A 15,153-nucleotide genomic window follows, 5' to 3' on the forward strand; every position below is an offset into this window, starting at 1 on the left:
AATCAAAACTCCAATAAACAAAACCAAACCAACCACAATAATGTTTATATTGAAATTTGCAACTTTTTAACGTTCAGTTTATAAATAATGGATTCCTTTAAGCCTGGAATGAAACACTATTAATCTGTTCGCACCCTCACCTAGCAATCCGCATTGGCAGTTTTGTTTCTGGGTAATGCCACATGTGCACAGACACCTTACAGCTCATTTAGAATCTCTTTAGAAGGGAAATGAGCCCCATGTTAAGAACTTCTAAAACTACTCTTAACTGTTCATTTTAATAGTAACAAAATTATTTTTAACAAAGGCCAATGCTACCCATTTTCTCATTTAATAATATTTTATCCTTACTAACTCCTTACACGATAGGAATTATAGGGCCAATGTACGTTTCTTTTTCAAATGAAATGAGGAAATCGGTAGTCAGTGTGGTGAGATCATCATCTAATCTGGGGAGTGTGTGAGCTAGTAAAATTCTCTTGCTATTATATCAGGCAATCTTTCTGCCATTGTTGTTTACTGTTGTTTTTGAGGTCTCACTCCCGCACGAGGGGAAACATATTTGAATTAAAAACCACGGTTTTCTACATATGTGATTTTTAGACAATAATAAAGAATACCAGTTAGCCCACGAAATGCCCCCAAATTAATACCAGAAAGCAAATGTTCATTGCATTCCTCTCTAAAGTACCCTTTGTCTCTCTAAACATTGGGACAAAACCAGACAGATGAAAAACAAGGGGAACATTTAAAGAACAAATAAGGGGAGGAAAGTTATTTTCTATTCTGTCAATTTTTCTCAAATGGTAAAGAGGCAAATTCATCAAATTCACACAGATACATTCAGTTATCATTGGAAAGCTGTGTGCTTTGTATTGCTTAAGACTACATTAAAGGTTTAGTAGATAATATCACTAGAAAAAAAAGAAAGAGAGAGTGAGAGAGAGAGAGAGAGAGAGAGAGAGAAAGAGAAAGACCAAATGCCTATCTTTTCCTCAACTCTGATCACTTTGGTGCCAAGAATGATAACTAAGTAGAAAAAAGTGACTTATTGTTTAGTTTTCTAATATTCTAATGAAGTCAAGCAGTCAATCTCCAACATTCCCAAATAAATTTGTCATTAAGAAATTACTATTTGGAGTTTAAAAAAGAAAGGAAATTAAAATTTGGGGAAGAAACAAGCAAAATCCTACCTAAAATAATTCTAAAACAATATTGTATATAATAGAACATTGATTTAAGACATACTGATCCTCACTGAAATGCATTTGGAAAATTTTTAAGTTTTTAAAATGCTACACTTTTGCCCTACCCACTTATTCATAGATTTGTATTATAAAAGTGAACCAGCTTAGCTCATGGACAATCTTATAAAGTCTCACACATATAGTCACATCACAAGCTTTAAAAAACAAGTGTCACAATTCAAAGTGTCTCACCCTAATTATTTGTAAATACACATTTAAAAAATCTGATAATTTTGGTGTCAAAATGAAGGTGATGAGGGAGAATGCTGCTTTTAGAGAATAACTTGTCGGTTATTCTGGCATTGAATTGCCTTAAATTGTGTGATTTCAAGACTCATTAATCTGGTTGCTCTACTAATCGAGGAGCCAGTTTGAAAGGCTGCTTTGCTCAGGGTGCCTGGGTGGCTTGGTCGGTTAAGCGTCCAACTTCAGCTCTGTTCATGATCTCGCGGTTCGTGGGTTTGAGCCCCGCGTCAGGCTCTGTGCTGACAGCTCAGAGCCTGGAGTCTGCTTCCGATTCTGTTTCCCTCTCTCTCTGTCCCTCCCGCACTCACACTCTTGTCTCTCCCCAAAATAAGTAAACATTAAATAAAAAAAAATAAATAAAAGAAAGACTGCTTTTCCTTTATTGGGTTTAAGGTTCTTTATTGGATAATTGGCATCCCCAAACACCTTTTACTTTGGTTGTTATTCCTAACTTCAGTAAGGTCATCTACATGTACACATTTTATTTTATACTCATTTTCGCCTACTTACTTTGTTTGTATTTCTATGCCCATAAATAATTTCATAAATATGTTTTCTATAAATCAATTCATTAAAAATGCTCACTCTTGATGAATAGAAGCAGTAGACATTCTATTTTAAAGGACTAATAGAATTCAGTACTTGATAACAAATAAAAATTATGCAATTTTTAGGAAAAGCAAATTATAGAAAATGATTTGGGTAAACACAGTAGGATCAACATATACTAGAGAAAATTCACTTTCAGAAATAATGAAGGTGTCACCTATAATGGGTATAATGGAGGTGAATATTTCTTCACTGGCAAGCTCACTCATAGTATTTCTGAAAGATCACTTACTACATCAATACCAAGGAACCAGCTGTTAAACAAGATGATTTCTTATCAACCAGCAAGCGCAAGTGTATAATAATAACAGAATGACTTTTTCAGGTTTTTGTAAGTAGTTATTTCCCCATCTATATTTTGGCTTTATATTTCATTAAAATTTACTGATCTCAAGAAAAAGGTATAGAGTTTATGAATATAATTATTGGTCATTAAAAAGACTTACTAAATTCGACACTGCTTTCAAGCATTATATTTTTTATTGCATTTGTTTTGGCATCCTCGGTCTTCTCTGACACTTCTGATGTTTAAAATCATTGTTTGCCTCTTTTTGGTATTGTCACCTTTAAATATTGTCCATATTAGGGGCACCTGGGTGACTCTGTCAGTTGAGCATCTGTCTCTTGGTTTCGGCTCAGGTCACGATCTCGCCGTTCTTGGGATTGAGACCCACGTCGGGCTCTGCACTGACAGTATGGAGCGTGCTTAGGATTCTCTCTCTCTCTCTTCTCTCCCTGTCCCTCCCCTGTGTGCTCTCTCCCTCTCCCTCTCTCTCTCTCTAAGTAAATAAACTTAAATAAATAAATATTGTCCGCATTAATTCAATCATATTTAAGGTAATGAGTTCTGGACTACTCCTAGGATGCATGTCTGTATTAGAAATTCAAAGTATTTGGTTAAAAAAAAGCATCATTTGCCGCGGTGTTGCATAGCTTCATACACATATATATATATATATATGCCTCTATGCACACATGCACATACGTATGACAGAACTATCCCAACTCATGAATGATGGGTGGGCTTATGGTTTGCAATTTGAGCGAAAATTATTTACCTCTGAATACTTATAAAAGTTCTAATTAAAGAAAGCCCTCTGAAAGTTATATCTGTGTCCCTTGAAAGTACATGATTTTAAATAACTGAAGCAAGTGAACAAAGAGAGAGCGAACAGTGGGAGTTTCCTTTAGAGTGATCTTCCACATTGTTGAAAGACCGAGAATAGGGGAGCTACGTAGTGAGAGCAAGAGAGGAAGAGGAAGCAGGATTTTTCTTGATTTTCTGGGGTGGGTATCTCAGCTTTACTTACTGCCCATTCTATCTGTATGTTCTGCAACACTCCACTGCAATATCACAAAATCTTAGGAAAATGACTACTTCCGAATCTGAGGCAGGAAATATAAAAAGACGAGCTTAAGTATCAGTCTGGGTCCAATTGAGGGACAGGAAGCACACAGCAACTTAAAAGGAGGAAGATTAATATAAAGAATGATTAAGCTACCATACGAGAGTAACTATAAAGATAGAATAACTCCAAAGGGTCCTTGGAAGTTCAGTGAAATTATCCAGATGGACAAGTATGGAAGGGAGGCTGTCTCCAAAACAAGCTTTAGGTCCCCTTGGAGAACATATGCTTGCAGCGTCTTGCTTTCAGGACAAAGGAGTTCACTGGGTGGCCGAGGCCGGAGCTAGTCCACATTCTCCAGGCAAGCAGAACAAACCTCCAGGGTACACATATGCCGGTGGACAGAAATGCAGAAAAAGCCGGGAGGTCACTGCAGGTGCAAGGTCTAGAGCTCACGGCATCCGCGCTGGGAGGGCGGCAGAGAACTCATCAGGCCTGGGAAAGACTTGTATGGTTGCCGAGGGAATATACCTTCGGGACCTTTGGGACTATACTTGTGGCTGGACAAAGCCAACTGTGCAGCATGAGAGAGGGAAACTCAAACATGCTGTACACGGGAGCCAGGAAGAGCAGCCCTTTTTCTTCTGTGGTGTTCATTCATTCAGTGCCCTCCTTTGACAAGGCTCAATGTTGCATTCACAGTAAAAGAAATGCTCTAAAGGGACCGATTCGTTATCGCACTATCACAGCGCAGGTACTTTTTAAGCAGGTACTGAAGGATGACTGTGAAGCTACAAAGCAATAAATAAATGAATGGCGGAGCCTAGAACGTATTGCTGTACCAGAAACGATGAAAGCAATCAAAGACTAATGGGTCATGTCTAAAGTACACAGAAACTGATATGAATGCCTGAAGATCTGTTTGTCGTACCATTCTTGGTCCATTTATAATTCTCTTTGTGATGTAGATTGCTTACATCTTGTTGTTTCGTTTCCACGTGTGTATGTGTGTACACATAGGTGAGCACAGGTGTACCTTCTCTAAACTATACCGTGTGGGGATTTTTGACCATCACAGAGGCCTGCTCTTTGGTGAAGAGTGTTGAGGGGAAGGAGAGAGTGGGAGAAGAAAGAGGGAACTTCACTTTGGGATGTTTAATGTAAACAAATTCACACCACATTCCATCTTTGTTGGCACAAAGTCTCCCTGAGATTTTGCTATTATGAGGTTATCTACCCTACCCCATTTTCCAAATTTTATGTTCTCCATATTTCATTCTATCCCACCTTATTTTTTGGAAGTTACTTAGGGGTATCTCAGGTCAGGAGGTACATCATAGGTGGTACCTTTTTTTCTTTGCGTTCCATTCACTTTCTCATTCCTGAGTCCGGAGAAGAGATTCTTTCTTGTCTGCCTCCACACCCCAATTTCCTGTTTGCAATCTGGAGAAGTACATTCTGCTCCTGCGTCTTTCCTTGGCTTAGTCAAGAATTCATACTATGTGACGTATATTTGCCAACTTGTGTTTTGATGGTGTAGCTGCTTTCTTACTTTATTAATCAACTCTTTATTATTTTTAAATAGAGTAAAATGCATTTCCTCTGCTGGGGTGCCTGGGTGGTTCAGTTGGTTAAGCTCCTGACATCGGCTGAGGTTATGACCTCACGGTTTGTGGGTTCGAGCCCTGTGTCAGGCTCTGTGCTGACAGTCAGATCCTGGAGTCTGCTTCGGATTCTGTGTCTCCCTCTCTCTGCCCCTCCCCTCCTCATGATCTGTCTCTGTCTCTCAAAAATAAATAAACGTCAAAATAAAAAAAAAATAAACTGAATGCTTCTAATATTTTGCTTATCAACACTATTAAATTAAAAATAATTATGTTGTCTGCATACAAATCATTTCAGTTACACAGGATATGCTTTATTATCTGTTAAAGCAAATATTTTTTGAGAGCTTACTCCATTAAGTTGTAAGTTTCGCACATTGCTATCTGATTTTTTTAGGAACAAGTAAGAGATTAGGAGCACTTTTGAAAGAGGGAGGTACGTATTGATCTTAGGTGCTTGGCTTCGATTGTACTTGAAGGAAGCCTACCAAGTCAATTTCAAACAAGAAATGTGAGCCCAACTCAATCGATTCCACATGTAATGTCTGAGTAAACGTGGCACAAACGATGACAATTCAGGAGCCATAAGCGCCCTAACACCCACATTATTAAATAAGGCATCACCCACCATGTGTTAAGAAGAAAATATCTATGGTACTGTTGGATATATCGGCAGCCCTCGTAATCTGTACATTGATTTCAATTTATAAACCACAGTGTGTGTAACAATGTGGGGGGGGGGCTTTGGTTTCCCCTTAGATTTGAGTGGAGGACCATTGCAAGTAGCCATGCTGTGTATCATTCTTTCAGGTACTTAAAGACTTTGGACAAGTTTCTAAATTCAATAGTGACACATAGGAGTTTCCTGACTTCTTTGATGATTCTTGGCCTTCCTCCTTAAAGGGAACTGATTATGAAATAGCACTGACCAGTGTCATTTTTTCTGTGTTTGAACTATGCATATCCTAGAAAGGAGCCGAGATTCAGTTGTATTGATTTCACATTTATTTTTGTCATTAAAATTGGAGGTAATTATTTATTAGTACAGAATTTTTTTTAGAAAACCACGTGTTTTCTATTGGTTTTTGTATTGTGCAAATAATCTAAGGATAGCTAGTCTCTATAATTATCTGGGCATCATTAAAAGAAGCATCATTCTTGGACACAGACACAAATTATAATCCTTGCTCAATCTCTCCTAAGCTACATGATGTTGAAAATGTTACCAAACTTTTATACATCTGTAAAATTATAAAAAAGTATAGCATGTCGTAGATTTCCCATATAGCATTTAACCCCTAGCAAGTCACATAAGAATTCCATGCCGCTACATCCGACAGACATATTTCTTCCTCCACAGAGTTCAACTCTCAACATACCTTTCAAGTTTGTTGCATCAAAAATTAGCATTCGAGTTTCTTGTTGAGCAGTTCTACTTAGTTTTTAAAGATTGGTATTTCATTTTTTTTCATTTAGAACTGTTCCTAATAATAAGGAAACATTAACTTATTATGAAATAAATAACTAATCTTACCTTCCATTACTGAAGGGGCACATTGGACACTTTTATAAATCAAGAAAGCATTAAAGGAACTTAGTGATCCTTTTGATGCCTTGAACATCTTGATATTTCATCATCTTTGCAAATCATTTCATCATTACTTGTAAATATTTCCTAATCTAATGTGCTTTTAAAAGACTTACATGTAACTTGCAAGATGAATGGCCTGGAAGGATGATATAATAATGAAATAAATCTTCCCCATTGTATCATTCTCTCCTTCCTGTTCTTTAAATGTGTTGCTTATTTACATCATTGCTCAAAAAGGCATCAAAAAACTTATACACTATCTTCTTAGTTTGATTTTATTTTTTCTTTAAAAACAGTTGAAAATTCGAAATGCTTCCTTTTACATTTATAACGACAGAGGGAAAAAACTGACAGAGGAAGTCATCTCACAGTAATTTGTGAATAGATGAAACCCAAAAGCAGAAACCAGCACTATAGACCCAAGACGATGGAGAAACCGATCACGTATTAAAAAAGAGTGTTTGAGACTGAGTCGTCAGATGAAGATAAAACAGATGAATATTCTCAAAATCAAGAATCAGCAAATGAACAATATGAATTTAAGGATAAAGAGAAAATATAGTAATCATCCTTTTAGTCATTCAACAGGAAGGACTTCATCACACGATATTTTGTGATAAGAATCTGGGCCGTTCTCTTTTGCTAAAAATAAACAGGACAGTAGTTTTTCGTCTTTTATAAGTGTTTTGCACCAAAATCTACTTGATTTATCCTGCAAATGGAAAACTACTGAAGGCAGAATGTATCTAAATGTAACCGGAAGGACGGAAATGCAATGGAAATTTTCTTTAACTAGAGTGATTATTATATTTGCTGTTTATAAATCTAAAGATTAAATGCTTTGCAATCATGGAGGAAAGAATATAGCCATTCTTTCTTCAACAAAAATATGAGCTATGAAAGATATTTTAAATTTCTTGAAGTATTACATACCCACAAATGCATATTTATCATGTTTATATTTTGTTAACATTGACCAAGAGGACCATAGCATTGTCTTCAGCCTGACTCAATTTTCGACACATTTCTTCCTGACTAGGGGCTCCTGCCCTCCATTTTCCTAGACCAATTACAATAGATTCTTTCTTTTTGCAAATTCTTTCTCTGCCCCTTGGTAATGTAGATAAATCTTCTCCCAAACTTCCAATTTTAGAAATCAGGCTGGTCTTTCTTAACACCCTGAAAACCATCCTTTTGAAATGTAGACATCCATTAAGATAGGACCCCTATCTATGGGAGGGTGGGAAGTTAACTTCTGTAAGAGCCAATTACACAGATGGCCTAATCACATGGGCCAACCTCCCCTTCCCCCAATGTGTCCCCTAGTCCTTCTCTTCACTAACTCAGCCCAGTGTTAAAAACTCTCCTGCGTTTTGTTTCAAAGTTAAGTGCATCTGTCCCCCCTATTCCAATAGTCTTGGCCTTTATTGCAGTAAAATGATTTACCATTAAATCCTGTCATGATTTGCCATTCCTAACAAGCATCCAGTGAGATTTCTCTTTGCCACATTTTAATACAGTTATTTTGCACTGTCATTTTATTTATAGAGCTGTGAGTTACTTATACAAATTACATATTTTTAAAGAATAAATTTGACCATATGGTAAACTATGAGGATGATTTTTTTTTCTTTCCTAGAATAGTGGGAATGAAGTCTACTGACACTTCCACCTCAAAAAATGTTGCATTCATGCACCTCTGCATCAACAGTCTTGTTTCTTTCCTACATGACGGGTCATGCCTACTCAGTCTACTTTGCTGTCTTCTCTTTCTTTACTGAATCCTTCAAAATTGCCATTCCCAAAGGCTCTGCCCTATGTTCTTTCATACTCTCACTTTATATTTTCTTCCTGGGTGTCATTAGGCACGTGACAAATATTGACTACAAATGTTCTAGTAAGTCTAAAATCTCTACTGTTAAATTCAATGGGATCTTTTCTTTTCTGCTTTTCCCTGAACTGTAAGCAGAAAATAAAACAGGTTATAACCCTTTCCTCCTTAGAACACTTTTTTTTTTTTTGGTTTCGGTGTTATCATATTTTCCTGGTTTGCTCCTTGCAAATTTCATTTTCTAGTGTGTCCCGACCCCCAAACACCAGTATTGGAGTATCCAGGTTTCAGTCTTTAGACTGACTCTTGACTCTGTCCGTACTCTCTCCTAAAGGGATCTCATCATACTGCAACGTTTTATTTTCAACGTTTTTTTTTGTTTTTTGTTTTTTTATTTTTGGGACAGAGAGAGACAGAGCATGAACGGGGGAGGGGCAGAGAGAGAGGGAGACACAGAATCAGAAACAGGCTCCAGGCTCCGAGCCATCAGCCCAGAGCCTGACGCGGGGCTCGAACTCAACGGACCGCGAGATCGTGACCTGGCTGAAGTCGGATGCTTAACCGACTGCGCCACCCAGGCGCCCATACTGCAACGTTTTAAACATACTATGCAAGGCTAATAAATTAAAATGTATATCCCCAGAGAATTATGGAAAAAATACTCTTTATTTCAAGAACTATTGTCTTCCTGCTTTGTTCATTTATTCAAGTAGTTATTATTGGGAACCACACTGCATGTTGTTGAGAATACAAAAATAAACTCACTCACTGTTCACAAGTATCTTGGAATCCAGGAAACATGCTAAACTAGAGATGACACATTTCACAAATATATAAGGTCTATTCAAACTAGGAATAGAGAGGCAACAAAATATAATGGTTCTATGCATCTGTTCTGATGCCAACACTTGGGATAAAATCTCTCTCTCTTAGGAAGTAACAACTTCTCTGGGCCCCTTCACCTGGAAAATGATATATTTCCCTCACATCTTTTCAAGTTTTTGAGGATTGGTTTAATGTTTATGATGTTGCTAGAATCATGTCTGGGACATTGTAAATATATACTTATTTGTATTTTATTTATTAATTTATTTATTTATTTATTTTTTTTTAGTATTTCAAGTTTTTTTAAAAGAGTTTTTTTTAAGTTTATTTATTTATTTAGAGAAAGGGGAGAGAGAGAGAGAGCTCTGAGGGGAGGAGCAGAGAGAAAGAGAGAATCCCAAGTGGGCTCCACGCTATCAGTGCAGAGCCCAGTGTGGGACTAGATCTCATAAACGGAGAGATCATGACCTGAGCCAAGATCAAGAGCCTGCCGCTTAAGCAACTGCCCAGCCAGGCACCCCTCAAATCTTCATTTAAGTTTTAGTTAGTTAACATATTATGTAATATTCATTTCAGGAGTAGAATTTAGTAATTCATTACTTACATATAACACGCAGTGCTCATCACAAGTACCCTCCTTAATACCCATCTAGCCCAACCCCCCACCCACCTTCTCTCCAGTAACTGTCGGTTGGTTCTCTATAGTTAAGAGTCTCTTATTGGGGCGCCTGGGTGGCGCAGTCGGTTAAGCGTCCGACTTCAGCCAGGTCACGATCTCGCGGTCTGTGAGTTTGAGCCCCGCGTCAGGCTCTGGGCTGATGGCTCGGAGCCTGGAGCCTGTTTCCGATTCTGTGTCTCCCTCTCTCTCTGCCCCTCGCCCGTTCATGCTCTGTCTCTCTCTGTCCCCCAAAAAATAAATAAACGTTGAAAAGTCTGAGAAAAGCAGATATGTTAAATTTCTAAGTATATAATCTATTTATAATGCCAAGTTCAAAGAAATGTCTAAACTCAGTTTCTATAGGAGTCATGGGTAGCAAGCAGATCATTTGCATTCTGTTTCTGTGATTCGTTTTAAACTATACTGTCCGTTCACAGGTTTCTAAGTTACCCTGGGGGCAGGGTCTCTCTGAAAGTTTTATATTAACCTTTACTTTATCAAAAACCCTGGATCCTAACCAATTCAAAACAAGTAGCTAAAGTTTAAATTCATTTGTATGTTTATTATAATTTTATTATTATCTTAAAATTAGGATATGCTTTAGGCAAGACTCGAGAATTATTTCTGGAATAAAACATATTCTAAAATAAACATAGCCAAATAAATTTCAGAACACATTTTAAGAGCTACTAATGATTTCCTTTATGTTACCGTTGAACAATCCATAACAATTCAGAAAAGCTTAATTCTTAAAATATGCCTATTTCTTACAATATTAAGTATCTGAATATAAAGCATAATGTTGGCTATTATTATTTATTGGTAGAAAATTAAAATTTCGATCTTTGTAAAATCCAAATTGTCTTCAACTAGCTTTGTTGATAAATTTGATTCTACTGAAATAATTGATTTTATAATAAATATATATACATATAATCGCTTACATACATATATACATGCATATGTACACATACGTACATACATTCAGTATTCTGAAAACTAGTTTATATATTTTTAAAAATGTTTTAGGACATTTAATAAGCTCCGACAGTTGCAAACGATACTTAAGGTTATTGTGTAGTGGAACTGAAAACAAAGAACCATCTGTTTTTAGCTCTACTTTTTGCAAATGAAAAGAGCGAGTTCCACAAGAGAAAATATGTGAAATAAATAGCGAAGTAAAAATAAACGAGCAAAGAACGAACGAACGAACGAACGAAAGAAAGAGGGAGGGAAGGACTTTGAAGTAATGGTGATATATCTCAAACTAAGTATGCTTTCTATTCTTTACATAGCTAGCAATTAAATTGAAATTAGGTTTTTGGGGGGATTGATATGTCTGACATAATAGTTATAAGCTACAGAAAAATCCCAGCACTTTCTCTTCATGTTTATGTTTGTATATCATGTTTCTTTTTTTTTTTTTTTTAAATTTTTTTTTCAACGTTTTTTTATTTATTTTTGGGACAGAGAGAGACAGAGCATGAACGGGGGAGGGGCAGAGAGAGAGGGAGACACAGAATCAGAAACAGGCTCCAGGCTCCGAGCCATCAGCCCAGAGCCTGATGCGGGGCTCGAACTCACAGACCGCGAGATCGTGACCTGGCTGAAGTCGGACGCTTAACCGACTGCGCCACCCAGGCGCCCCTGTATATCATGTTTCTTTATGCCATGATGAATGAAAAAATAAAAATTAATTAATATGTGATTATTTATTTTATAGAATTACAAAAAAAAAAAGAACATTTCTTTATCACATTGACAAAATGTAAAAGATTTACTACGAATTCCCAGTGTTAGCAGATTTTTCAAAAATTTGAGGAATCTGGAAGTGGAAAGTTTGAAGGTTACATTTTATTTTTTTAAAAAGAAATTTAAATTATACATAACTTATGACCTAAGAGCATGTAATTCATACAGTTAAATAAAACTTACTTTTATCATTTCAAAATGGGAGGAATAGTGACAAAAGCTATTATATATAATATATGGCAATGTTTAGACATTAGCAATTTATTGCAAGTCCTTACCTGACCAGGGTCTGCATTTTCACAAACATATGTGTCATAGTATTCAGAGAACTCGGGAGCATGATCATTAATATTAAGAACTTGCACATACACAGGAACTGCAGAAATTTGTTGCACATTGTCTGCAAATTGATTAAACAGAATGAAAATAAAGAATGTTAATGCTCTCTTTAGGGGGGAAAATGGTTATGATAATTGCATTAGAGACTGGGTGGTATATTTTTATTTTCCTTGAATAAAAGACATCCAAGCACACGATCTATTTATCAATCATATATTTACCAATAGTAGCCGAGGAAAAAATGTCCTCAACACATTCAACTCAACCAATACTAATCAAGTGCCTTTTACCTGCCAAGGACTCTAGTTAGAGCTGATGAGAAAAAGTAGTGAAAAAGATGGGCAGGTATAGGAACACCTTCCTAACTCTAGCAACTGTTGAACATATGTATATCAATGCATTTAATTCTGATATATATATCAGAATTAAATGTAAATTAAATTAATTAAATGTAATAAATTAAATGTAAATTAAATATAATTTTATATATATATATATATATATATATATGTATATATATATATATATATATATATATATAAAATCCTCCCCAACTTTACTGATAAAAGCATTGAGAATTTAGTTCCACAAATTACAGTTAAATGGCTGGCCTAAGGTTATAGCTGATGTAGAATAGGCAGTTTAAAAAGCCAGCAGTAAGGTCTCTAAATAGCACTGTTTGGTCAAGTATTAAAAAAAAAAAAAGATTAAGGATCTAAATACATTTGAAAATAATTACAATAAAATCTAGGTAAAGTTTTATGTATACATTGAATTGGGAAGATTTTCTGAAGTGAGTCAAGAAATACAGAAACTATGAAGGGATGGAAATATATGGTTAAATACATTTTTAAATGTGCCCCCCCCAAAAAAAAAAGTAAAAACAACAACAACAACAACAAAACACCATTGATCTGGAAAAATGTTTGCGTCATAACGTGAAATTTTAATAGCTCTAATTTTCAAATTCCGACAGTCGATATGAAAAAAAAATGGGGGGAAATAATCACAAACCAGAAATTTGTGGATGAGAATATACAAATAATCGATGCCAGGGTTCTTCAACCTCATCACTGCTGATATTTTGGACTGGACAGTTCTGTTTGCAGGGGTGAGGGTGGGAGAGGGCTGTCCTGTGCTTAGCATCATCTCTGACCTCCACTAACTAAATGCCAGGAGCATCCATACCCCTAGTTGTGACAATCAAAGTTGACTTCAGACATTGTCAAAGGTATTAGGAGGCAAAACTGTGCACATATGAACACTGCTCTATCGTAATATTAACAAACACTCTGGCTCACCAGCAGTGAGGACAATGATGCCTTAGTCCATGGGTTCTATGTTAAATATGGAAAACAGAGACAGTGCTGGAGGAGTACTGAAAAATAACAAGGATGTCAACCTTTTCCAGAATCTAATCTGGCAGTAGATGGTAAGAGTTAAACTACAGGTATCTTTGACCCCATAATTCCTTAGGGAAACCTGTGCTATGGTCCAAGGTACTAATACATACAAAGAAAGAGTAGGGGATCCGATTCATTTATTCTACATTTTTTTTGCATCTCAAATAACTGGAAATTATCCAAATGCATATCAAAAGGGAATTGACAAATAAATTACAACCATACTATGAAATTGTGTGTGCTTATTAAAAATGGATGAGTTAAGGTAATAAATGTATCAGTGTCCAAGAGCTATAAAAAATAGATTTTAATCTTGATTCTCAATTTGAGAAAAAGCCACTGTCTCAGTGGCTTTTCTGTAAAATGAGAAAGATACTAGTAACTTACCTTATAGAACCGTTATAAAGATTAATTAAAAGATATAAAGTATTTATAAAATTACTTAGGATATACATAAGCAGTAAATATTAAATATTATTATTTTATTTATCTACTAATCAGGAGTGATAGACACCGCATTTTGTGAAATAATAATAAAGCAAATTGCAGCATGATATATTGTATATTTGCATATCATTATCTTAAATGTTTTTTTTTAATGCTGTGGGAAGATACTTATAATTAAAGAACAAGGGGAGGAAGGTATAATATCATGTTCATTATTTGAAAAGCATTATATTTGCAGTTGTCATCTGTAAGGACAAATACATTAAAAAAACAAAAATGAGGCTTAATTCTTCCGGTTGAAAATAACGGGAAAGACTTTCCCTCTTTCCTCTTCTTAAAGTATTTACTTTAGAAAACTTATAATTTGTGTTCTCTGTTTTTGTTTGTTTGTTGTGTTGTTTTGTGTTCTTTGAAATGTACGTCACCCTTTAAAAGCTATTAAATAGATGTCTTGCCAACTTTACAACTCAGGCCTATCTTTGTAAGCAGTGGGAGCCAACTCTTTAAAATATAATTAGAGAGGAAAATAGCACTCCCAGTTTCTGTTGGAGGGTAGGAGCCTAACCAATTTCAGCAAAGGCTTTGACCCAAGTCCAAAACTCCCTCTTGTCCTCAAAGTATGAGAATTTTAGTTTTCTTTTGGATAAAACCGGGCAGCAAACACAGATGGTCATGCCAGCTACCCGGTGAACATAGAGGGAACAATGCGTGATACGTCATGTGAAGTCTTCCTACTTGAAGGCTAGTACTTGGTTATCTTGAGAACATGATGTCTGATTCTATAATAGGGCAAAATTTCTTCCGGTCTTGGAAATCTCAGCAGATTTCTCTAATGCACATGAAATTCCTGGTTTAATGCTTTTCAACGATAAAACTGGTTTCTCTCTATTCCGTTATGATGGATTGCTTTCTGGATTGGGATGAGACTCTGTAATTATTTCTTCCAATAAATGACAGTTGCAATTATGATAAAAAGTGTAACTTCTAATTAATTAAAATTATAATTTGCCAGGTTTGTGACATACCAAAAAATCCAGCCTCTACCATTTATCACCTTAGGATGGTGACGGCTTCCCCTAAGAATTATCACCGAGATTCTTCTCTGTTGTTGTTATGCTCAGGATAAAAATAAATAAATAAAACATTATGATATAGTTATTTCTAGATATTTCAAGATAGAACTATTCAAAGATTAAGGCTTAGGGTGCTTGGGTGGCTCAGCTGGTTGAGCTTCCAACCCCTGATTTCAGCTCAG

General features: G+C 35.9%; 1 protein-coding gene across 2 annotated transcripts in view; it reads right to left on the reverse strand.

Moving 5' to 3' along the window:
• Nucleotides 1-15,153, reverse strand: part of CDH19 (cadherin 19) — a 235,459-nt gene that overhangs the window by 18,875 nt on the left and 201,431 nt on the right. For both annotated transcript variants that reach the window (XM_045041116.1, XM_023242085.2), the window contains one exon: nt 11,988-12,109. In XM_045041116.1, the coding sequence (XP_044897051.1) occupies nt 11,988-12,109 (122 nt within the window). The remainder of the gene's footprint in view (nt 1-11,987; nt 12,110-15,153) is intronic.

Source organism: Felis catus, chromosome D3, assembly GCF_018350175.1.
Source record: "Felis catus isolate Fca126 chromosome D3, F.catus_Fca126_mat1.0, whole genome shotgun sequence".
Classification (NCBI taxonomy): Eukaryota; Metazoa; Chordata; class Mammalia; order Carnivora; family Felidae; genus Felis; species Felis catus.